Source organism: Lepisosteus platostomus, chromosome 5 (assembly GCF_059453375.1).
Source record: "Lepisosteus platostomus isolate fLepPlt1 chromosome 5, fLepPlt1.hap1, whole genome shotgun sequence".
NCBI lineage: Eukaryota > Metazoa > Chordata > Actinopteri > Semionotiformes > Lepisosteidae > Lepisosteus > Lepisosteus platostomus.
In genome coordinates this window covers 42,488,609-42,514,530 of record NC_142615.1, presented here as the reverse complement: position 1 = coordinate 42,514,530, position 25,922 = coordinate 42,488,609, and the positions used below count along the sequence as shown (strand labels likewise).

The window sequence follows — 25,922 nt, the reverse complement described above, 5'->3', positions numbered from 1 at the left end:
GAGACAGGCTCACTGTATATTCCCCAGGCTGGGACAGGAGGTCATACATTATATTATTATTATAGAGAGACAGGCTCACTGTATGTTCCACAAGCTGAGATGGGAATTCACACTGTATTATTATTATTGAGAGACAGGCTCACTGTCTGTTCCTCAGGCTGGGACAGAGGATCACACACTGTATTATTATTGAGAGACAGGCTCACTCTCTGTTCCTCAGGCTGGGACAGGAGATCACACATTGGCTTGTTATTGAGAGGCAGGCTCACTGTCTGTTCCTCAGGCTGGGACAGGAGATCACACGCTGTATTATTATTATTGAGAGACAGGCTCACTGTCTGTTTCTCAGGCTGGGACAGGAGATCACATACTGTATTATTATTATTGACAGATAGGCTGACTGTCTGTTCCTCAGAATGGGACAGGAGATCAAACACTGTATTACTATTATTGACAGATAGGCTCACTGTCTGTTCCTCAGGCTAGGGTAGGATATCACACACTGTATTATTAGTATTGAGAGAAAGCCTCAGTGTTCCCCAGGCCGGGAAAGGAGATAACACAATGTATTATTATTATTTTGAGACAGGCTCACTGTTTGTTCCTCAGGCTGGGACAGGAGATCACACGCTGTATTATTATTATTGAGAGACAGGCTCACTGTCTGTTTCTCAGGCTGGGACAGGAGATCACATACTGTATTATTATTATTGACAGATAGGCTGACTGTCTGTTCCTCAGAATGGGACAGGAGATCAAACACTGTATTACTATTATTGACAGATAGGCTCACTGTCTGTTCCTCAGGCTAGGGTAGGATATCACACACTGTATTATTAGTATTGAGAGAAAGCCTCAGTGTTCCCCAGGCCGGGAAAGGAGATAACACAATGTATTATTATTATTTTGAGACAGGCTCACTGTTTGTTCCTCAGGCTGGGACAGGAAATCACACACTGTATTATTATTATTGAGAGACAGGCTCACTGTCTGTTCCTCAGGCTGGGGCAGGATATCACACACTGTATTATTAGTATTGAGAGACAGCCTCAGTGTTCCCCAGGCTTGGACAGGAGATCACACACTGTATTATTAGTATTGAGATACAGACTCACTGTCTGTTCCTCCTGCTGGGACTGGAGATCACACACTGTTCTATTATTACTGAGGGACATGCTCACTGTTTGTCCTTCAGACTGGGACAGGACATTCCACACTAGGTTATCATTATTGAGAGACAGGCTCGCTGTCTGTTCCTCAGGCTAGTACAGGAGATCACGCACTGTATTATTATTATTTAGATACAGGCTCACTGTGTGTTCCTCAGGCTGGGACAGTAGATCACACTGTATTATAATTATTGAGAGGCTGACTGTTTCCCAGGCTGGGACAGGAGATCACACACTGTATTATTATTGAGAGACAGGCTCACTGTCTGTTCCTCTGGCTGGGGCAGGGAATCACACACTGTATTATTAGTATTATTAAGAGACAGGCTCGCTGTCTGCTCTTCAGGCTGAGACAGGATATCACACACTGTTGTAGTGTTCTCTCACGAAGCACCAGTTCTGTAGGGGTTTGGGCATTTACTGGGACAATTATTTTTGTGGCAGTAAATCACAAAATTGATTATTTTAATGGTCTTAGAATCCAACCATGCGACATAACTCAAACAACGCACACACAGGTACTAATACACGAGGATACATTTGTTAATATATAGAATATGCATGCAAACCTAACAGATCTTATCGTAAGGGTTATCAGAATTCATTCAGTTACAAAGAGTTACACATATCAAGAGGACATAAGTTCGGTATATCATTCATTTAGACCGTTTCGTAATTGAACTTGTTTACAACTTCTACATGAGATACTCAAAACAAGTACATAAGCCTTAGGAATTAAATTGATATCAACTGGTTGGGAGCAGTAATGCAATAAGCTTGAATACTCCCTGCTGGTGGGCCCCTTTTCTCACCGTTTCCGTAGTGCAGCGGTTATCACGTTTGCCTCACACGCGAAAAATCCCCGGTTCGAAACCGGACGGGAACAGCCTCTTTTTGTACGCTCCTGTACTTCACAGAGGTCTTGAGCGACCGGTCACATGTTCCTTTCCTTCTGAGTGACGTTCCTGCAACACTCTCCCGCTCCTCTTGGTGCGCTCATGCCGCAACACAGGAAGGCTGGAGCAGGTGGCTGTGGGCTTTGCGCACCACCGAAATAGCTCAGTTGGGAGAGCGTTAGACTGAAGATCTAAAGGTCCCTGGTTTGATCCTGGGTTTCATCATTTTGTTTCATCGCGCCCTTTGTTCCTCTCTCCAGCGCCCCCTGCCTAAAGTGACGCGTCCCTTTCTTAGCCCGAAACGCAAGCGAGACACCAGCAGCGGTTCCTGCAGGTTTCCGTAGTGTAGCGGCTATCACGTTCGCCTAACACGCGAAAGGTCCCTGGTTCGAGACCGGGAGGAAACAGCCTCGTTTTGCACGCTCCTGTACTTCACAGACGTCTTGAGCGACCGGTCATTTGTTCCCAATGTATTTCCGGTGCCTTCGTGCACTCTTGTACCAAACGCACGTTCCTTCTGTACGCGGAGCCGATCATTTGCAATTGGGCTGTGCCGACAGACCAGGACGAGCTCTGTCGGCTCAAAAGCAGCGCAGGACCTGCAAGAACAACAGAAAGATTAGCATCCAGCGGGGTTCTCTTAGTGAGCCCAAGAGCTCATCAAGAATCGGCTCCAGCAACAGGGCTGGGCGCATTGTTCCATTCTCCGCCCACTCTCGGTGTAAACAAGTCCCTCCTGGTCTCTGCTTGAAATGCACTTTCCTGCGTTTGCTTTGGTGTAACTGGCTTCCCCTGCATGGGCGAATGTGAAGAAGATCCTTAGTAAGTCATTGAAGAAAACCGAGAAGAGGTCGGAGTGGCCTCTGTCGTTCATCAACAATCCAGTCAGGCAGTACTCCTCTGTAAAGCGCCGTTCGTTCACCGGGGTTGTTGCGGCCACAACGCAAAGTACTGACCACTATACGATCACAGCGAGTTACCGAGACACACGCAGCAGGGCGGAAAGGGCTGTGCTCTCTTCGTGTGACATAATTCGGAAAAGTCCTGGCGTTGCATTTCAACTGAGCCCCAGTATACATCGACCCTTCGACACTCTGAGTGACAACTCTCTTGCGTGTTTTCTCATATTTATGTAGTTTGCTTGGTGGCGCAGTCGTCGTGCACAAAGAACGCTTTGAAAAGCGTCAAAAGCAAGTCATTCCAAGTTAGTCGTTTGTGTTTTCCGTTCAGACGCGAAATGCTGAAATAATCTCTCGGCTCCTCGGTTGTCATTTCTGCTACATAGAGGAATCACAGCACGCGTGTTAAAAGAAGACTGTGATATTCGGAGCGTCTTGGATTAGACGAGATTAAAGAGTGAGTAGTTTTGTTTTTCTGTGATGTAATGGGACCAATGAAGAATGTGGCATTCAGACTAATGTGGAGTATTTGTTTCCTTAGGGAAATTGCCACTACCATATACTGGGGCATTAGGACCCATATGGACCGCAGGGTGAGCGCCCAGCGACAGAAACCAGACGGTACCGTGTGTCGGGCTCGGCCGCGTGCAGGACAATGACTTCACTTAAATGTTTAACTGATAAAACCCAAATGAACCAAACCTGTATAAATTAGTGGTGGAAAGGAGTCTTCTTATATAGCAAAAGGTCTCTGATCCTTTGGTAAGAACGATGGGTATATAACCCATTGTCCTCAATATTAGAAATGAATCCTTGAGCACTGCTGTTGTACCAACGGTCCATAAAAGCCTAACATTACCCTTTCTTGCATAAATTGTAGAACATGCCGTCACATTTCAGTTGCACCTCAGTAGCAGTTTGATCTATTATCACCCTACTCCCCACCTCAGAACCTTCGCTCTTCTTATTCTGGTCTCCTAACTGTCCCCCAAGCCCATCTACACTGTATGAGTGACAAGGCCTTCTCCTGTTATCCCCCCAAGCTCTGGAACTCTCTCCCCAAGGATACCAGAGTCACCTTCCCTAAACTCCTTCAAATTCAGACTCAACACCTTGTTCTGTAGAAGAGCCTTTACTGAACTGGTTCCATTCTTTACCACTCTGCTTCTACTTTTCTTAGTACCACCATCCATGGTCTCCTCTGTCTATTGGAATTGTTTTATCCTGTGTATTCTAATTGTAATTATTTCAAGTGCTTTGCAAAGCCACCTTTGGAACCATTATATAAAATAGTTTAGCCTAAATCCTTGAAACTTTAATAGGGCATTGCAGTAGGGCTAAAACTTAACAGTGTTAGTGGGCCAGCAGGATTTGTGCAAATTATAGGTAGTCACAACGGGAGACCAGGATTCACTTGAAATTCATGACATGGGACACTGAAACAGGGGAGAGGCTTTGTGTAGTAAGCGTTCAGTCTCAATCTACACAGTCTGTGCTGCTGGTAGAGGAGGTTGTGAACACTTGTCTTCCCAGTTAAGTACTGGGATCTTCAATTTCAATCCTAATACTTCCCGTGACTGTCCAATACTGTGAAACCAACACCCATAAGACAAGACCTCCAAGATTCTAACTGTACCTTTATTCACTGATGTTTGGGCACCAGAATTGTTCCTCTGCTAAGGAAGGGAAGGCCTACTTTACACCAAGCCCCTGTTGACAATCCCTTCCTTGTGTTTCTTTTAGTCAGTTTGTGCAGCCTAGAATAGGACATCAGATCTCACTCTTACTGGGCACTACAGTAGCAACTGACACTCCATAAGCACTACCCCTCTAGGAAACAGGAGGACTGCCAGTATATTGAACACCTCTGTCTCTCCCCCAGTAAAAAAGTCACAATGACCTGCCCAAGGAATAGTGCGGCCATCTTCCCCCAGTACAACGCTTTATTACTCCAGCCATTTTCAGTCCTCATTGGCAGCAATATGGGAAGCATTCTTGAAAGGGGAACCCCCACAAATACTTCCCTTGAATTCCTCCACCCCATTCAAACCTATAAACCATAAAGAAACAAGGGCAGGCAGAAGGGTCTTTCACAGCTTTATTGAGATGTTGCCATTACAAGGCAAGTGGAGGCAGGAGAGTCACAAGGGCCAGGCTGGAGCCTTCATTCAGGCACCTGGGGAGGAAGGAGAACAATCCAGCTACACTGCAGGACACCACCCCTACAGGAGCTCCTCCTGCCAGACCCTACCTGTCCACTGGCCAACATCTCCAAAGTCCTCTGCTCCCTCCACATCCTCACTGGTGCTCTCAGCATCTTCACTGGAGCTCTGAGGGTCTCCTTCCTCATCCTCAGTCCAGTCAGCTCCCACATCCAGAGGAGCTTCTACTGGTGCCACAGCCACCCGACTACTGGTCACCAGGCTCCTGGTACCTGTGGACAAGCAGCACCCAGGAGTGAGGGATCTGCTATACCCAGAGACCCACAGTCTACTCATCTAAACAGTCCCTTTGTCCAGCACGGGATCATTCCTCAGTTGTCCAAGCATGGTTGTCTCTTGGGCAGAGATGCATCCACAAGGGATAGAGAACCAGACCCACCTTCATTCCAACTGCCAGCACACCTGGACTCACAGCAGGCACAGACCTCATGGTCACCATACAGCTCCTCCCACCTGGAGGAGAGGAGGAGGACAGGTGAGGCCTAAACCTGGCATGTCCCAGGGCACCCTCAGCAGGCTCCTTGCAGAAGTACCTCTTAGCCTCCCTGTTGTAGGTGCAGGACTTGGTCCCTGGTGTTGCTTTAGCAGGAGCCACAGCCATGACACAGTGCATGTACAGCTCAGTCACTTCATGCTGCAAGAGGGAAGGTCACAGCATTAAGGGATCAAGGCCAATAGAGGGACAGAGAAAGACCTTCTGCCATCAGTGAAGGCAAGCTGGCAGCTCTAGGCACTAGAGCTGCCACAGTCTGGTTCACATCTAGATCATGGATGAAAAAGCAGACAATGGATCAGTAGAGCAAGAAGGCTGAGCAGCCTTTGAGAGCAGTACCTTCCTGGACAGCTTCTTCTGGAAGAGGAAGGCATCAATTGTGAAGCGGAGCACATCCTTCTGCTTGGAGGGGACAAACCTGGACAGGCAGCCATCTGCCTTGCTGTCCACCATGCACCTGGGGACAAGGACAAGGATGAACCCCTGCAGGCTCTCGGGGCTCCTGCCCACCTCCCCTCCCAGAAGGGGCCGTACCCCAAGTTGTCGATCACGGGGAAACGGGGCTGGGAGTGCTGGTCTGGTTTCTCCTTTACGTAACACGAGTGGATGTACAGCCTCTGCTCCGCTGTGGCAAAGTAGGCAGTGGCCTGGAAGTACATGGGCTGACCCAGGAAGTACTCATCCTTGGGAGAGAGCCGGACCCAGTGGGCTGGAGAGAGAGGCAGCATTACACCTGCACACAGCACCCCCTGCAGGCAGGTGGAGCCACTCGCTCAAGGAGCTTACAGTTGGTGGTGAGCAGGACAAAGCTGTGCTTGTTCTTCAGGTCCTTGAAGAAGGTCCTTCTCCTGGCCCACGTGGGGACATAGCCAACCTTGTAGGAGTAGTGGAACCTGCAGGACAGAGGGGATGAGGGGCTTCTGGACACTTTCCCAGCGGCTTCTCAGCAGCAGCAGAGCCCTGCCTACCTGTTGTAGGAGCACTTGACAGGCACAGAGAAGGGAATGAAGCGATGCACAGGTGCACTGGAGGAGGGCGGGGCATAGCGGAGAGTGTTGGAGTACACCAGGCGGCCCTGGACAACCTGCAGGGTCACAGAGGAAGGGATATTCCCAGGAAAGGCAACCCCGATACTGGCCCTACAGCTCACATCGATACACTGCCTGTAGATGAAGACCCGCTTACCGATCGCTCGGTGCCGCACTCGTGAAGCCCGTAGATGAAGTAGAAGTAACTGCGTGTGGTTCGGCTGACGCTGCAGTTGCCCAAGGTCACCTCCGATGGCCGACAGCTGAAGCCGAACAGGAGCCGACTGACCCTCACGTACATCCTGCTGGAGTCGCACCACACAGCCACTCCTCGGGTGCCCCCGATGGCCGGGCGAGCCGGCTGCCGCCCTCGCTGGGGAGGAAACAGGACGCTCTTGATGTAGGTGGGTAAGGGGCGGCTGCCGGCTTCGGGCTTCATCTTCTCCTTGTCGAAGTAGGGCGAGTACGCGTCTCTGGACACGGGAAGGCGGCGAAAGTCGGGAGCCAAGGACTGCGAGTCGTTCTCGCTTGCAGACAGGTCTTCGGAGGGCGCATCTGCCAGGTTCAAATCCTCCGACTGGGCTGCGTCTTCAGGAGCCGGGAGGTCGGCCTGGAGCGCTAATTCCCGAGAGTCCCAGCCAGCCGGTCCGGCGGAGATCAGTGCGGGGAGCCCGGCCCCTGCGCACAGGCACAGCACAAAGAGAAACGAGCGCATCGCCAAATTGACATCCCGCTAAACTGCTACAGAAGTAAGACACATAAACCACCAAACTGTGTTGAAGCAAGAGAACATAAAGTGTGAACGCGGTGACTAGGTTTTTATACTAGCAGGACTATGCTACCACACACACCGGGGTAAAGTTAGCTCGAAGTTCGAAAACGATTTTGGCACGCCTGTAGCGCTTTCACGAAACCTCTTAGAGTTGCGAGAATGCTTGTTTTGTGTATAAAATACATTGTGGATGCTTTCTCAGCCTTTACTTTTTCGTTTTTATGACATTTTTTTGACCAAGCACGAATATTCTTTTGTCCATATCTTCGCAATGGAAGCACAGAACGCCGTCAAACCAAATGCATTTTAAAGACCACGACTTGTGGATATTTCCACACCCTTTACATCAAACTATCAGTGAGCTAATTATCTTTTTTTAAACCTCCGGTTTTTCATCGATGCGTAATTACGCACGAACTGGAACCCGGGGGACCGCTGTGTGCACACGTTCACAACGCGAGAAATACTGTTCAATACGGCTTCATGCGAAAAACCCGTATATGACCATAGGAAGCAGAACAGCGCAGTCTCCCATTACCCAGACTGTAAGCACGGGAATAAAGCTTTGTTTGATTTCTGAAACCCTTCCTTTACGCCCTGTTTTAATTCAGGTAAGGGTCAACTATATTGAAAATACTACTGACAGCAGGAAGATTAAAATATTCTTTACTCAGCAGCTTATTAAAAACAGCTCCCATGATGTTCAAACCGATTTTTTACACAGAACACTGACACAGCTTTGCATTCTGAATCTCTTTTTCTTATGCTTTTATTTAATATGGCACAATGCACTGGGATAGGGGTATTCTGTTCACAAACCAATAGCATTTAAACCACAGCACCCACAATGCTGCAAGTGTTTTGCACACTAAGCAGGTCCTCTGACTATTCCCAGCTTTGTTTTGGGTTATGGAACCTTTATTTTTTTAGGATTTTCTGAAGATAACACTACAGGTAACACACTGGGACGGGTGGGTCGTCTTCATGGCTCAATAGCATTTCAAATACAGCACCCACACTGCTGAAACCAAGTTTTTTACACACCAGACAGGCCCCCTAACTTTATATAACCTTGCTGTGGCTGTGGCCCCTTTCTTTATTTTTTTATGATTTTCTGAAGATAACACTACAGGTAATATAGTGCCATAGGCGGGTCGACTTCATGGCTCAATAGCATTTCAAATACAACAGCCACACTGCTGAAACCAAGTGTTTTACACACCAGACAACCCCCAGAACCTTATACAACCTTGCTGTGGTTGTGGCCCCTTTCTTTATTTTTTTATGAGTTTTTCAATATGGCACCATTAGACAGGCGGTACATGGGGATAGTACATCGTGCTCTTCACGAGTCAATAGCTCTTCAAGCACAACAGCCACAGTGCTGAAACCAGGTGTTTTACACCAGACATTTCCCTAACCTTATACAACCTCGCTTTGAGTTGTGGAACATTTCTTTATTTTTTAATGTTTTTTTTTACTGTAATCAAGTGTTGTGCTCACTAGGCAGGCCTCCTGACCTTTCACAGTCATGCTTTGTTGTGTGCAACTTTAATTATCTTTTTAGGATTTTTTGAACATGGCAACTTCCACCGAGACGGGTGGGGGGTGTGGGGGTGCTCTTCAATAGCTTTTTCATCTATACACACAAACGGATGTAACCAAGACACTCAGAACCTGTCACGCAGGGGCTGACTGCTGAGGATAGGGATCCAATGCGGTGCCCTTGGTAGGGTTGGCGCGAGACGCAGGCGTAGTCGGAGTAAACAGGCAGGGGCCCGAGTCCGGGAAGGCGTAGTACAGGCGTAGGCACAGAATCGACAGGCGAAGGCGTAGTCGAGGGACTGGCAGGGGTCGGAGTCCGGGAAGGCGTAGAAGTTGCGTCGGTTGACAGAGGCGTAAACGAAGAGACAGGCTGGGGTCAGGATCCGAGAAAGCGTAAAACAGGCGAAGGTACAAAATCGAGTGGCTAAAGCGGTTGTCGGAAAAGCGGGGTCGAGGTCCAGGGGAGAAGTCATAGTAAGGCAAAGGCGTAGTTAGTAGGTAAGCTCCGGGAGAGAATCTCAATCATGAGCAATGACCGGGGGACAGATGAGGGTTTAAGTAGAGGACTGATTGACATCGCACGTTTGGTATGGGGAGAGCTCGAGGGAATGCGGGAGCGCTTGCCTGCATGAGGGAGATTCATGACAGAACCAACAGAATCAACCTGAACTCATAGAAAAACAAGAATGCCCCCGAGACACCTGAATCCCCCTCCTGGACCACTCTGGTATCAACACCCCCAAACCCATCCATACCAGCTAACAAGACTCAGAATCGGTGCAACCCTCCAACCTGGACCAAGAGCAGGATGGGACAAGAACCTGCACCACACTACGTACACAGGTTTGTATTTTTGGCTGAAGATGAAAATGTCTAACATAGATTGTTTTGGTTCTAGCAAACAATAAAAATAGTTGTTAAAATCCAAACACACATAATGAGATCACTCTCTGTCAGTATGTGTAACATTCTGGGTCTGGGCTCCTCTGTATTTGGGCTAAAGAGAGTTCAACAACATTATTAAATGCACTGACATCATAATCTGACAAGATCCATTGTTTAGGGGAGACTTGACCACCCACTGTCCCCCTGGTATCGTGAAGCTCATTGTCCTTTAGCTTTCCAAAACCAGAATCACTTGGGACTCCGGGGGGATCGGTGTATGCAAAATATGAATTCCTTATGCAAGAAATTGTATATGGTCAATATAGCGATCATATCTTATCAGCAGATGGTAATCTCCAAGGAACAAGTAATAGGTTTATTCCACGCTGAAAAATGATCAAATGATTGATGAACCCAAGTGATTTGAAAGAAATGTTAAACAACTCAAAGCGAGGTTGTACAAGGTTAGGGGAGCTGTCTGGTGTGTAAAACACCTGGTTTCAGCACTGTGGCTGTTGTGCTTGAAGAGCTATTGACTCGTGAAGAGCACAATGTACTATCCCCATGTACCGCCTGTCTAATGGTGCCATATTGAAAAACTCATAAAAAAATAAAGAAAGGGGCCACAACCACAGCAAGGTTGTATAAGGTTCTGGGGGTTGTCTGGTGTGTAAAACACTTGGTTTCAGCAGTGTGGCTGTTGTATTTGAAATGCTATTGAGCCATGAAGTCGACCCGCCTAAGGCACTATATTACCTGTAGTGTTATCTTCAGAAAATCATTACAAAATAAAGAAAGGGGCCACAGCCACAGCAAGGTTATATAAAGTTAGGGGGCCTGTCTGGTGGGTAAAACACTTGGTTTCAGCAGTGTGGGTGCTGTATTTGAAATGCTATTGAGCCATGAAGACGACCCACCTGTCCCAGTGTATTACCTGTAGTGTTATCTTCAGAAAATCCTAAAAAATATAAAGAAAGGTTCCACAACCCAAAACAAAGCTGGGAAAAGTCAGAGGACCTGCTTAGTGTGCAAAACACTTGCAGCATTGTGGGTGCTGTGGTTTAAATGCTATTGGTTTGTGAACAGAATCCCCCTATCCCAGTGCATTGTGCCATATTAAATAAAAGCATGAGAAAAAGAGATTCAGAATGCAAAGCTGTGTCAGTGTTCTGTGTAAAAAATCGGTTTGAACATCATGGGAGCTGTTTTTAATAAGCTGCTGAGTAAAGAATTTATTTTCCTGCTGTCAGTAGTATTTTCAAAATAGTTGACCCTTACCTGAATGAAAACAGGGCGTAAAGGAAGGGTTTCAGAAATCAAACAAAGCTTTATTCCCGTGCTTCCAGTCTGGGTAATGGGAGACTGCGCTGTTCTGCTTCCTATGGTCATATACGGGTTTTTCGCACGAAGCCGTATTGAACAGTATTTCTCGTGTTGTGAACGTGTGCACACAGCGGTCCCCCGGGTTCCAGTTCTTGCGTAATTATGCATCGATGAAAAACCGGAGGTTTAAAAAAAGATAATTAGCTCACTGACACTTTGATGTAGAGGCTGTGGAAATATCCACATGTTGTGGTCTTTAAAATGCATTTGGTTTGAAGGCGTTCTGTGCTTCCATTGCGAAGATATGGACAAAAGAATATTCGTGCTTGGTCAAAAAAATGTCATAAAAATGAAAAAGTAAAGGCTGAGAAAGCATTCACAATGTATTTTATACACAAAGCAAGTATTCTCGCGATTCTAAGAGGTTTCGTGTAAACGCTACAGGCGTGCTAAAATCGTTTTCGAACTTCAAGCTAACTTTACCCCGGTCTTCTCGGAATCATCTGTCCGGTTTCGGAAAACTTCCGAAACTTCGTGCACGATCGATTTAAGCACAATCTCCATGAAAGAGTACGCCTCAGTTTCCAGATTAAGCAACAAATTCTCCATTTTTTTCAGAGTTGATCTGAAAAACAAAAAAAATTCCTGCAGCTGCAGTGGCTGTAAACACGTGGGTTTGAACACAGAAAGCGAAACGTGGTCAAACAGAGGATTTCCGGGTTATCAGATGAACTTCCTTAGTGACCGTTGCTATGAACCACAAAAATATTAGTCGAATAATAATAATCTGAAAAAAAATAGTCCAGAATAGATGTTTGCGTTATATTATAGTGTAACGTATACGGCCGACATTTTTTATTATTTTTATTAAATGTGTAAATAATTAACAAATACAACTACAGGAGCAGAAATGGATAAAAGAAATAAAAACACGAACAGAAAAAAAAAATAACTGCCAGAGGTAAAGTAAGTAAATTATATTTTTTACATATATCAAATGTTTTCCTTGCTTTAGCATTTTTTTTTTCATTTTTATAGAATTTAAATAATATTTCAACTCAATCTGAAAAGTACTAAAAAGGGGAGTATTACTGGACCATTTTGATTTTATGAATGTAAAATTTACTAAGAATGACTAATAAATTTGCTATAAATAAATGCTTTTTTAAAAAAGGTATCTTACACAGTACAATATCAAAGTCCTTAAACCTAAAAAAAACACCTTTAAATGCCTACAAACAAAATTCTGCAAGTCCGTCCAAAACAACTTCACAAACACACACCTTACAACTAAATGTACCAAAGGTTCCCTTTCAGCTCGACAAAAAATGCACAAATCATCCTGCTCATGCTTAAATAAGTACTTTAGAGAGTACTTATTTAACTGGATAAAACCTATGAACAATTTTAAATGATATCTTTTTAACTTTATTTGTAATACAATATCCAACAGGAGTTGTCCAAACTAACTTCCAATTTATATTTTCAAATGGTGCAATCCAAAAAGATCAACTTGACGCACATGCCTTTCCTGTATAAAGTAAAAATCATCTCTCATTTTTTTACAAAACAAATCGCTTTTCTTTTTGCAACATTTCGAATACCGTTAATTTCATAGAAACATCTACCTCAATTTCTTATTTATTCCGCACGTCTGCAGTCACTGTTTACATGTCTGCATTGTTTACTTGTACGTTGTCTACTGTTTGTACAGTATATTGTCTTGATGCACTGTCTGTACTTTGTGTAAAGTATCTATATCTAGATATCTAGATATATCTATATCTATGCTCTCGCAGTCTCCTTCCTCACCGCTCCTGCTCGCTTGACACTCAGTCTCTATGCCTGGGCTCGTTGAATCTCTGTCCAAGTCTTTTGGATCTTAATGACTATATGACCAAAAAATAATTTCAGGTTTACAAATTTGACACCTACTCAATTCAGAGTGCACATGTTTCTTGTTACAGAGGGGAAAAAATGCACATGAAATTTCTCATGCTCACCTATAAGGCTCTGCATGGCTTGGCACCTCATTACCTGTCTGAACTATTATCGCCCTACTCCCCACCTCGCAACCTTCTCTCTTCTAATTCTGCTCTCCTAACTGTTCCCCAAGCCCCTCTACACTCTGTGGGTGACAGGGCTTTCTCCTGTTATGCCCCAAGCCCTGGAACTCACTCCCCAAGGATATCACAGAGTCACCTTCTGTAAACTACTTCAAATCCAGACTCAAAACCCTCTTCTTTAGAAAAGCCTTTACTGAACTGGTTCCATTCTTCACCCCTCTGCTTTTCTTAGTACCACCATCTACGGTCTCCTCTATATATTGTAATTGTGTTTTATCTTGTGTATTTTTATTTATTGTTGTTGTCATTCTGTAAAGAGCTTTGAGAAGCCACCTTTTAAGGCGCTATCCCCGTGTACCCCATGTATTAAGAAGACCCCCCTATTCCAGTATATTACCTGTAGTGTTATATTAAAAAAAATCATAAAAAAGAAAGAACACTTTCACAACCCAAAGCAAGGTTGTATAAGGTGAGGGGAGCTGTATGGTGTGTAAAACACTTGGTTGTAGCATTGTGAATGTTGTGCTTCAAATGCTATTGAGTCATGAAGAGGACCTCCCTATCCCAGTGTATTGCGTGTCTAATAGGTGCCGTATTGAAAAAATCATAACAAAAACTGAAAGAGGTTTCACAACCCAAAGCAAGGCTGGGAAAGGTCAGAGGACCTGCTTAGTGTGTAAAACACTTACTTGCAGCATTGTGGGTGCTGTGGTTTAAATGCTATTGGCTTGTGAACAGCATCCCCCTATCCTAGTGCACAGTGCCACATTCAATAAAACCATGAGAAAAAGAGATTCACAACCCAAAGCTCTGCCAGTCTTCTGTGTAAACAATCATGGACATCATGATTTGCACATCATGGGTGCTGTTTTTAAAAAGCTGTTGAGTAAAGAATAGGAATTTTCCTGCAGAATGAAAACAGGAAATAAAGAAAGGGTTTCAGAAATAAAACAAAGCTTTATTCCCGTGCTGACAGTCTGGGTAATTGGAAACTGCTGTTCTGCTTCCTATGGTCATATATGGGTTTTTCGCATGAAACTCTATTGAGCAGTATTTCTGCGTTGTGAATGTATGTATGTATACAGCGGTCCCCCAGTGTTCCAATCAAAACCCCGACTGTCAGAAAAGGATAATTAGCTCACTGATATGTTTATGGAGGGGTTGTGAAAATTTTCAAAGTCGTGGTCTTTAAAATGCATTTGGTTTGAAGGCGTTCTGTGTTATATAATATGTGATATGGACACAAGAATATTGCGTGGGATAAAAAGACAAACTGAAGGCTGTGAGAATATTCACAATGTACTTTATACACAGAGCAGTTGTATATACAAAGCAATTGTTTCATAAAAACGCTACAGGCGTGCCAAAATCGTTTTCGAACTTCAAGCTAACTTTACCCAAAAGTGATGAAGACACAGACATTCAATGAAAACGAATTTGATTCACTCAAGGCTCCGCTCTTTTGTTGTGATGTCATTTTAATTAATGTTAGCTGTGATTAGGTGTCGTTTTTGTCTCTTTTAACTTAAGAGTTAAAGAGTTTAAGAGTCTGCTCCTTTCGTCCTGGTATAGAAATAACATGTTCCATGTTTACAACCACCACTATACATTATTTGTTCAGCTCTAACGCCTGTCTGCGTTGACAAGGCATCTCAAAATGACATATTAAATAAGAACACGATCCTTCCGGTTACCATTCCTGTGGTTGGAGCGTTGTTTCGCCCTTTTTCGTTCTTCTACAATATTTACAGACAGGGCTTTATCACTGGAGTTGTACAGAAGAAGTGTGCATCGGTCCATGAAAATCATCAGTACTGCTGTTGTTCTATGCGTAGTTTAACCGAGAGCACTTAAAAGATGCAAAAAGCTTTCAAAGAAAACAGAATTGAAAGACAGTAGAGTAAGGAGGTAAAAAAGCACTCCCCCGTTGAGGAATTAACCACCGTCGCCCGTGTGACTGGATATAAAAATAACTGATTCGTTTTTGCCCAGTCTCTGGAAGCTTCAGTGCAATTATTTTTTCTTCCTTATTTCTTCATTCCCATGAATTTACTCTGTAGTAGAGGAAACACGAAAGTGGGAAATTGCAGGCATTCTCCATGAGCACACACCGCTGGGGATGTAGCTCAGTGGTAGAGCGCATGCTTCGCATGTTTGAGGTCCCGGGTTCAATCCCTGGCATCTCCACGTGTTTTATATTATTGTGCTCACATCGCAATCTTCTGTTGAGTGAGAAATCTTTGTCGGTGTTCATAGAGAGACAGGTTTACACAATTAAGTTCAGTCACACACGAAGTGCTACAGTGTTGCTCTGCTGTTTTAGATGTACCTCCAAAGCATTTAGTTCTGTTAACTACAACAAATGATTTGAACAAATTTAACGTCATATTCAGGAAATCCAGAGAACGTCTCCACACTTGTCGTGGCTGTTGAAGAAATCACCTGTTAAATCTCACCTTGGATTTCTTGAGAGATCATTCAGCGAGCGAGTCCTCCCTCTGGACTCCGCACTAAACTGAAAGCTGTGCGAACTCCTCACTGCGTGTCCTGTACTGTTACAGGTGCTCTCGTGTAGATGTGGAGCACAGCCATAAGGACACTTTGAACTTTTTCCGTATGTGAAGGAAAATTCAAAAGAGCATGAAAAGTATGGACTGTATAAAATATCCATTGGACAACTCGAGAAAGTACTGAAGGACTAAACAACGACTTTTGATGATTACAAGAGATTCAAGAAACACAACCGTCTGCACACGGGCTTGGATCCTGAACGCTTAAGTTAAGACAAAGCGAAGGATACGAACTGTAAACTCTCTTACAGTTTGTGAAATAAAACAATTTCTTACTTTCTTAATAATTTCTTACTGCTGATAGACGATTTATTGGATTTTAACAACACACACTCTAACGAAGATAAACGTTAGTGTCTTCGGGTGTGTGAGCCCATTTCTAATAAGAATAAAAAATAAGTTATATCAATTGAATTGTTCTACTTTTTATACTTACATAGTCTTATTAATATTTCAGTTAAATATTTTCTTCTGTAGTAATACTAGTCTCGATTTACAATTTTTGGACATGGTAAATGTCCAAATAACTTGTGCATCTTAAATAACTTTGTTATTAGTTTCGGTTTTGGAAAATCGCGCCCAGAAGCTACCAAAACTGGTAATGCAATAGCAGCCTTCTGGGTGGAAAACAAAAAGTATTTCTTGGTATGAATCCTAGCTCATTTATAGGCGGCATTCTAGGACTTCTCGCTTCAGAAATCCTGTCAACGCATCGTACGTTTCTACTCCATCAATATCAGGAGTGTTATCACTACCAAACGCTAAGAATAGATCCTGGCAATACAAGATCTTCGTTGGAAAATTGTTTATTTTATTTTTAAAAAATATTTTCAATACCATCCAAAAAGTCAAGTTTCAATTGTATGCAACTGATGAGATCTCTCTTCGATGGAAGTTATAAGTACATCCAAAACACATTTCTTGTGGATCCAGAAGAGGATCATTATGAGGCTCAAAACATGCCTGTCTCTTCTCTTTGATATCAATGGCTATTAGTGGGCTAACAGTTATAGTATACAGAATAGATGTAACAATATTGTACTCAAAAGCGTTTAATAGGTTTTTTTAATTAAATTGTATCTTTTTGGAAGAATTGATGATTCAGTGTAGAATTAACTTATACTTATGAAGTATCAATGCTCTAAAACCACAGTGAGGAAGACCTAATAATTTCTGAGCCTAGTAATTCTCTCTGCAGTCAGAGAACAGAATTCCTGGTCTTGGGGAATCTAAAGCTGCTGATCAATTTAAATTAATTTAAATCTGATTGGCTAGGTGTGTGAGTAGGTGGGTTTCAGTGACACTGTGATCTTTGTGATCTAACTTTGTACAATTCAGGTCACTCAGTCTTTATTGGCTGTTATTGATCCTTGTAGGACATGATAGAGTGAAGCTACTGCTACTGCAAAATGCCTGATTCCCCCCTGTCTTGGATGACAGTGCAACAGAGATGGATTACTGGAGGTTATCTTTCCCATCCCTGAACTACCTAACCCACACTGAGCCCCCTGGCTGTACTTTTACCTGAAGTGGGGTCTTCCTCACTGCTGAACACATCACTGTACCCAGAGGGTGTCTCATCAGAGAGGAGTCTCCCTGTGAACAGAAGAGAAGGTCAGTAATGGCTCTGTCATTCTGACACAGACTGGCCTGTCAGAGACCTCTTCTCTTCTAGGTAGTGTTTATTTGAAGATATGAAATTAGGTTGAGACTAATTTCTAATGACAAAGGCTACTGTGGGCTGGTACTGGGGGTACTCCTTAGTCTTATTTATAATAACTCACCTGACACAGTGTCTGGATTCTGGGGCACAGTGATGGCATCATCATAGTACTCAGGGGCCTCTTCTTTCACAGAGGACATCAGCTTTCCTAAAGCACACAGAGCACAGCTTCACTGTCACACATCAGCACACTGAGTTATCTAGAGCACAGGACTGCTGGAGCTCATCAGAACACACTGATTAACTGAACATCACACAGGATCTAAAACTCCAGGCTCTAAGTACAGGAGATCAGGGGGAACCTGATTTCCAGTCCTATTCACAACTGTAATAAATGTAAAACAATTCCTAGATTTTCAAATAAGATGTTGAAGGAAAACAGGGCAGAGAAAGTTTGGCTGTATTTGGACAGAGAGGGTGGTGATGTGAACCCTATGAGATACTGAAGAGGAGCCGGACACTGTCAGCAGTGACCCAGATTGAGTGTGCAGGGCTGAGATCACAGAGAGAGAGTCAGATTCATGTAACTGGTACAGAATAGTACAGACTCCGTATTCAGAGGCTGAGATCCAAGAAAGAGTAGAGAGATTCAGACTCTGTGGGAGTCCAGACTGGAGTTTAGTCTTTGAACCTCATAAAGAGAACTTGCCTTTCTGTTGTTTTTAGAAACTTTTATTTCTTTTTTATATAATCCCTTAGTAAAAAAGTGCCTCTCCTGGCTAGTGGGAGCATCTTTAGAACAGGGAGATAGGTTCCCATTTATTTTGTAGCAATTGGGTTCACAAAGAGAGAGATTTAACTGTAGGTTGTAATGTCTTTGGTTTAGAAGGTTTGGTTTATCTCTTTCTTTTATGTAGGTGTTCTGTAAAAGCTGAATACTTGGTAGCAGTTTGAGGATTTTCTGGGTGTTTAGGATGTAGGTGTCTAAAACACCTTGTTAGCAAATTTGTAATTGCGTGCTGTATGTTTATGTTGTGTGTATTGGTGCAGAGTTTCCCCATGTGATTGGACTGAAATAACCCACCTGACAAGGCATCTGGACTCTGAGGTACAGTTACAGCATCATCATAGTACTCTGGGATCTCTTCTTTCAGAGAGGTAATCGAGTCTCCTGAACCACACAGAGAGACAGAGAATTTACACTTCAGGACTCAGACTTACTTTGACCATAGAGCTGCAAAGTAATTGGAAAGTGTGATTTTAAATGTTTTGTGGTGTATAGTTAAGCCAAAACTCTAGGGTCGCTGATTAATCTGATCTGAAAGGCCATTTTTACAGCATGCTGTTCCGCAGTCTCCTTTTCTATCAAAACCAATGAGAGCACCCCAGTATTGACCAGGTCTAGTTTTGCTCGGCATCTATGATTTGCTGATGTAGCGGCAATGCTAGTTAATAAGACAGAATTAAGCGTTGGTATGCTCCTAAAGTAGGCCCCATCTCACCCTCCATCTCTGTGGTGCAGCCACAGAGAAATAATTCATGCAGGCTGATTTAAGATGTTTTCTTTTGATAAGAAACAAGCTCCCAGACGGGGATGCAATTAGCTAAGCCTGGCTATCATGATCAATGGTCAACCATTGGCGCCTATCAGTCTAGGGAGTGCCGAATGGACATCTGGACTGCATTCCTAAGTGTCAAGAGTAAGTGACTTATATCTCACCTTGACCAACCAATCAGGGACTGGCAGGGCGTGGTAATACCACGTGGGTCTCCAATGCCCGCCAAACTCTCAACCAATCAGCACACATCTGGGTCTTGATCAAAAAGGGAGCGCAAGCTCAGATCGGAGCTCTCCTTGGCCATTTTCGCGCATCCTCAGAGACAATCACGTGACAACTGCTGTTGTCTGCAAAAGGACTTGGACTTTGTTCTAAGCGCGAGGCCGAGGATCCCGTACGTACTCAGAATTCTACCAATGTGAATGCTGCGCTTGATCAACGGCAGCCTACAGTTGGACCCTCGTCGACAACCTGAATAGCTTATTCAGAAGCAGCGCTGGACCGGGAACGAACCAGCTTCTTCCCAGGCAAAAGAGTGACTTGTGAGGACTCGTAGTCACACTCTGTGCATAGAGACTTTCTACTAGCCAGCTGGACTGCTGGTAGATCCCCTCGGAGCAACGACTGCCCTGCGCGCCGCAGTCAGATTCCTCCGCCCGTCCTACTCCGAGCTGCACCTTGAGTGGTTGGCCGGTAGCCAGAGGACGCCGACACAACGCCCATTGGACAACCGCTGGAACAGAGGCTGCAACAGAGCCTGTCAGCTGGTTTGGTGTTCGTGCCGGGAATTCCAAATCCATACACAGTGGATAAGTAAACCCCATGTTCTACATTGCATCTCGAGAATTCAATTGTACCTCAACACAAGTTGTTATCAATTTAATTCATGAGTAATGTATTTACTTCCGAGTTTAGAGTAACAGTGGGTAATAACACTGATTAGCGATTTGGTAACCGAACGATATATATTGACATATATTCTCTGTTGCGTATCTCTTTGTGTTTGCATCTCTTCGAGATTATATACCTTGTATATTGATAACCCTCACAGTAAGGTCTGCCGCTCGTATCCAGGCAGACTAGTATATGTTTGGTGCACAGTTTATATTAAGAAATGTATCCCGTGTATTGAACCCGTGTGTGTGCGTTGTTAGTTGTTCTGACGATTGATTTTCTAAAAGCCCCAACGAACAACCTCGTGATTACTGCTACAATTAATATTTGTCTCAGTAAACCCATCAAACCACTACACTGAGATAAGGCTAGTGTGAGGCAACACTGAAGAAACACGTGTGGTTATATTTATATAATTCAGGATTTTCTACATAAGTTCTCTAAACGTCAGCCTGGTTTGAGGTGAGAGTGAGTACTGGACTGAAGACCTCCTCACTCCCACACTGAGCCCCTTGACTCCATCTCCCCTCACCTGGTACTGGGTCTCCCTCACTGTCCTCCACATCATCGTATCCAGAGGGCAGCTCGTCAGAGAGGAATCTCCCTGTGAACAGGAGGACAGATCAATATTACCTGCAGTCAGACAGCAGACTCATTGTCTTCCACTGGCTGTGGAAGAAGGCAGGGTGTGAACAGTATCTCAGAGTTTGTGTGTATAAGGCAGATCAGGAACTGTGAACTGTGGTGTCAGTTACTTTGACACCAGTTGAGAAAAAACAATCCTACAGTCAGTCAGCACTGTCTCTTACTGGGAGAGAAGCCAGGTTGTCAACAGAAACACAGTTTATGATGCTTTTCTTCACTTACTTTGACAGCAGTTGAGAAAGAAAACTCTACAGATTTAAAACCAGTATGGTGAGATTTTCTACAAGTGTTAAGTCCTCAGATCTTCCTCAGAAGATGGAGACTAATCACTCCTGAAGACTCTCTCCACTCACCTCTCCTGGGGGCGCTGTAGGTTCCCTCTCTGGCCAGTTTGTGCTCTATTTCCTCGTAAACGGCATCATGATAGGGTGCGAGTGCTCCCTTAGATAGGGCTGTGTGAGAAAATAGACACTCAGGGTTAACATGCAGGGAGAGGAGTACAAGATCAAACATTGACTACTAAACCTTCTTTGGACATTACAGCACATAAATGTTATGCTTCTGGATTTGCAAATTTCCTGATATCTCCATCTGTAATTGTTGATAATCTTTTTTAAACTTTAAATGTTTTTCTCTACCAGGTCTCTACCAGGGCACAGCCGGTGCCCCTCAAGGCTGTGTGCTCAGCCCACTGCTTTACTCCCTGTTCACCCACGACTGTACTGCTAAGTTCAGCACAAACACCATCACCAAGTATGCTGACAATACCACAGTCGTGGGCCTGATCACTGACAACGATGAGGCTGCCTACAGAGAGGAGATAAAACAACTCGCAGACTGGTGCCGAACCAACAACCTATGTCTCAACATCAGCAAAACCAAAGAACTGATTGTTGACTTCAGAAGACAAGGAAAAGTTCACTCCCCCATCTACATAGAAGGGTCTGCGGTGGAGATGGTGAATAACTTCAAATTCCTAGGCGTTCACATCTCCTTACATGGACACTGAACACCTCCAGTCTCATCAAGAAGGCACAACAGCGGCTGTACTTCCTGAGAAGGCTGAAGAAAATACACCTACATCCACAGATCCTCACCAACTTCTACAGATGTACGGTGGAGAGCATACTGACCAGCTGCATCACAGTCTGGTACGGCAACTGCACCGCATCCGACCGTAAGGCACTACAGCGGGTGGTCAAAACTGCCCAACACATCGTTGGCAGTGCCTTACCATCCATCCAGGAAATATACAACACCAGGAGTCTGAAAAAAGCCACCAAAATTATGTCTGACCCCACTCATCCCGGTCATAACTTGTTTGTTCCCCTACCATCTGGCAGAAGGGTTCCGGTCACTCCAGTCGCACACAACTAGACTCCAAAATAGCTTCTTCCCCAGAGCTGTCAAGTTGGTGACGCCCCCACTCCCTTCCACCTTATTATGATCTCTCCTAACATCCTCTTGTACCCACAACCACTGTACTCCTACACCACCACACACACGTAAGCCAAAATTGTACTGTCCCCTCGATAGCCTGGTAAAATTGTAACAGGCATAATAATATTCAATATTAATTAACCACACTACTTTTACCCACACTGTTTTTTTGCACTGTTCCAAGAATTACCTTGCACTGTTTTTGTCCTGTTACATTTTCTCTGCGGAATTTTGCACAGTTTTCGATTACTTGATTACATGTTATTTATGTTATGTTATTACATGTTACTATTATTGCTATTGTGTAACTGTCTTATTGTGTAACTGTCTATTGTCTCATCTTCTGTCCTATTTATATACTGCACCTGAGTGACTAATGAGAAACACTTTTCATTATACTATGCACCTGTGTAAGTTTAATGACAATAAAGTTGAATTGAATTGAATTGAATTATTCCTCAAGGTAATTATATAAATATCAGTTCCATGTGAGTGACAGAACTGACCACTAGAGGTCACTATGTGGATGGAGAGTTCCCTCCCTACCTTTCCTCAGATTCCTGTTCTGGATCAGCTGCCCCACTAACAGGGCCAGCACCACGAAGAGCAGAGCCCCCAGCAGCAGGAGGACCAGGGGCGAGGCAGACAGGCCTCCCAGTGGCTGTGTCTGGGGTGTTGTCCTGGTTCTGCCTGAGAGAGGGGGAGACAATGGATGAACAGGGATCAGGAGAGGTGCTCTTGGGCTCATATACACTTCGACACATGTCCTGTTCTCCTCCTGTTCCGATATGTGGCTCTCATGGCTTCAGGGTGAACCCAAGATCAATGAAGAACAGTTAAGGATTCCCAATCTAACCCATCAGGACTGTCACTAAATCAGTGTGGAAAGAGAGGACACTAGCACAAGATCTACACTGGAAATCTGAAAACACTGATCTTATCTCTGAGAGAGGAGAGGAGACACTACAACAACACTGGGAATCTGAAGAGACACTGATCTTCAGACTCAAGGAGGAGAGGAGACACTACAGCTACACTGGGAATCTGAAGAGACACTGATCTTCACTCTGAGAGAGGAGAGGAGACACTACAACAACACTGGGAATCTGAAGAGACACTGATCTTCACACTCAAGGAGGAGAGGAGACACTACAACAACACTGGGAATCTGAAGAGACACTGATCTTCACCATGAGGGGGGAGAGGAGACACTACAGCTACACTGGGAATCTGAAGAGACAGAAAGACAGGAGTTATCAATGACAAGGAAGATTTCTGTTCACCTTTAGCTGTTGCTGGACTGGCTGTTGTCTCTGACAAACCTGTAAAAGAGATAGGAGAACTGTCATTATTTTGTCTTTGGTTTTAAAGCAAGTTGAATCCAGAGTGGTCTTAATAAAAAAAAATCTTTACATTTGTTCCTTGAGGTCAAATCTAGGATTGCTGGATGAATGGTGTCTTGTTCAGAGTTAAAGCCTAGTGCTGTTCACACACACATGATTACAAAACATCCAAATCTTGTGACTGATGATCTTAGTTGGTTCAGTTAGATATTAAGCAGTGATAGAGTATGGGTGACATCAGTCTAACTTCTCCATTGATCTGCTACCTTGTTTATCTACAGTTCTAAGACTATCCTCACCTGTACAGGTAACCCCTGCATCCTCCTTGTGTCGACAGTCACCCTGATTCAGTCCAGAGTGACAGCAGTCCCACAGGTGAAGCTCACTGCCTGTGCAGTTCACCTCGTCCAGCCAGATGGCACCACTCCCTGGTCCGAATGAGGCCTCTATTGCTGCACTTACTGCGTCCCCACAGCCCAGCTGTCTGCAGACCACCTGGGCATCCTGCATGTCCCAGGAGTCGTCACAGACTGTCCCCCAGGAGCCCTCGTACCGCAGCTCCACCCGGCCAGAGCAGTTAGTGCCTCCAGCAAGGCGCAGAGCCAGTGCGACTGAAAGTCAACAGAAAGGTTATCAAGTGTCATTAGATCTGTGACTGTAGACGAGAGCAGAGAGCTTACTGAGTGTCTTCAGCTCAGTGACTGTAGTAGAGGTCAGTGAGGTATTGAGTGGCTCTAGAAGAGAGCTGTATGGTTACTGTTCCTCAGCTCAGGGCTGCAGTGTCTCTGACTGTTTTACACACTGAACTCACCTGGGCAGTACTGCTGTGGCTGCTCTTCCTGAGGGGCTGGAGTGCTTCTGTCAGCTTCTTTTCTAGGACCTTCAAAGATTAATAATAATTATTTCATTTTATACATGTTTGGAGATAAATTAATAAGAATTCAGTTTAAAGCTTTTGTCTGTTCTAAAAATGGCAAAACACTAATTCACAGAGCATTACTCTTCCCTCTGTACCTGAGCAGGTAACTGACTCACGTAATGAAACAAGGACAGCTGTACAATAACATAGTTGACATGAAGGTGACAGGACTGTGTGGTTCTGTTCATTCAGAACCTGGACAGTGCATCACACAGAGCTTTAAAATCCCATTACATGATCAGGTTCTGACCCAAAATGTAATTCTGATCAGCTTGGCTTTTCAGCAGCAGCACAACTAAGAGACTGAGGCATGAAAGTAGAATGCGTGGCTCAGGGTGAGCAGTGCAGCGCTGTGAGTGGAGAAAACGAGGCTCAGGGTGACATTTAACACCAAGTGGTTCATCAGGATCTGACCAGAAGCCATTCTTGGAACAAATCAAAATGAAACATTTGAAGCAGAAAATCATGAAAGATCATGGCCAAGACAAATACACCCAAACAGACAACAGGTCTTATTGATGTGAGAAGTTTAAAGTTTGGACCCTAGATTTTACTGGAGGACTGAGATTAATATATCCCCATTAAAGTGGAGGGGAATTTATCTTGAGTTTCTTTCTCTCTTTATTTATTTTTGCTGGGATGTGCATTCACAACTGTATCATAAATATAAATATTTATTTTAAAATTAATTCTGCATACAGCTCAGTCTTTTCCTCAACAAGATATATTTAAGCACTCCAGATGCAAACCATATCCACAATGTGGAATTTAAGACTGGATTATTTTACTTAACTAACTTACTGAACACAAGATTCTCACATCCTCACAAGTCAAACATATCTAGGCACTCTAGATGTAAGCCATATCCACAATGTGGGATTAAATTATCTGAATCATTGTAATTTTAATTATCTCCCCTACCTGAACACAGGATTCTCACATCCTCCTTGTGTCCACAGTCGTGCTGTCCCCACCATGCTGAGGGACACTCCCCCAGGGACGACTCATTCCCCAGACAGCCCACCTCGTCCAGCCAGATGGGACCAGTTCCCTGGCTAAAGGAGGCCGGCACTGGGGCACTGAGGGCCGTCCCACACTGGAGCTGCCTGCACACCACCTCAGAGTCTGCCAGGTCCCAGGAGTCATCACACACTGTCCCCCAGGAGCCATTGTGATAAACCTCCAGCCTCCCAGCACAATCATCTCCTCTCCCAACCAGCCTAAGGGATAGCTGATCTAGGACCAGAAAATTAGAGGTCAGGGGTCAGAGATCAGGAGTTCTAAGAGATCACCATGACCTCCTGTTACAAGTTGAAGATTATCTCGGCCCACTAGGCACAGCAGATACAGTTCAAGTACAGTGTTTCTTGACTTTTGATTAATTTAATATATACACTTATTGTAACAGATTGTTCATAAGCAGTATATATGTATATATATTATTCTATTATATATATATTTAATATATACAGTAAGTTTAACATATTACACATTGTTCATAAACAGTATACCAGATAAGTTATTTTTTCTGACCCACTGTTGGGCATAGAGACAATAGCTCCACCAGTGTCAAATTGCAGTATTCAGATAG

The 25,922-nt window shown here is 44.3% G+C and overlaps 2 protein-coding genes and 1 non-coding gene across 4 annotated transcripts in view; 1 reads left to right on the top strand and 2 right to left on the bottom strand.

The window, feature by feature from the left end:
- Window positions 1-25,922, bottom strand: part of LOC148666772 (scavenger receptor cysteine-rich type 1 protein M130-like) — a 361,406-nt gene that overhangs the window by 330,701 nt on the left and 4,783 nt on the right. The window lies entirely within an intron of this gene.
- On the bottom strand, window positions 5,049-7,434 carry LOC148666774 (zona pellucida sperm-binding protein 3-like). 2 transcript variants are annotated; one of them, XM_088632493.1, is made up of 9 exons: window positions 6,865-7,434; window positions 6,648-6,763; window positions 6,466-6,572; window positions 6,214-6,388; window positions 6,019-6,136; window positions 5,720-5,820; window positions 5,566-5,639; window positions 5,216-5,398; window positions 5,049-5,140 (listed from the first exon to the last, which is right to left on the bottom strand). In XM_088632493.1, exons 1-9 carry the CDS (start codon window positions 7,420-7,422, stop codon window positions 5,133-5,135), a joined length of 1,440 nt encoding a protein of 479 aa, XP_088488619.1. In that variant the 5' UTR covers window positions 7,423-7,434; the 3' UTR covers window positions 5,049-5,132. The 2 variants fall into 2 exon arrangements, with proteins under 2 accessions (XP_088488619.1, XP_088488618.1); XM_088632492.1 differs by having other exon boundaries at window positions 5,049-5,398.
- On the top strand, window positions 15,414-15,485 carry trnaa-cgc (transfer RNA alanine (anticodon CGC)). Its single transcript has one exon. It is a non-coding gene; the product is annotated as a tRNA-Ala (tRNA).

Bases quoted from the DNA above. Each gene is read 5' to 3' on its own strand.
- LOC148666774 (XM_088632492.1), bottom strand. From the start codon at position 7,422: ATGCGCTCGTTTCTCTTTGTGCTGTGCCTGTGCGCAGGGGCCGGGCTC. The intron at 6,764-6,864 runs GTAAGCGGGTCT...GTGACCCTGCAG, and splicing joins AGTGCGGCACCGAGCGATCG to GTTGTCCAGGGCCGCCTGGT. The intron at 5,640-5,719 runs GTACTTCTGCAA...CCTCTCCTCCAG, and splicing joins TACAACAGGGAGGCTAAGAG to GTGGGAGGAGCTGTATGGTG.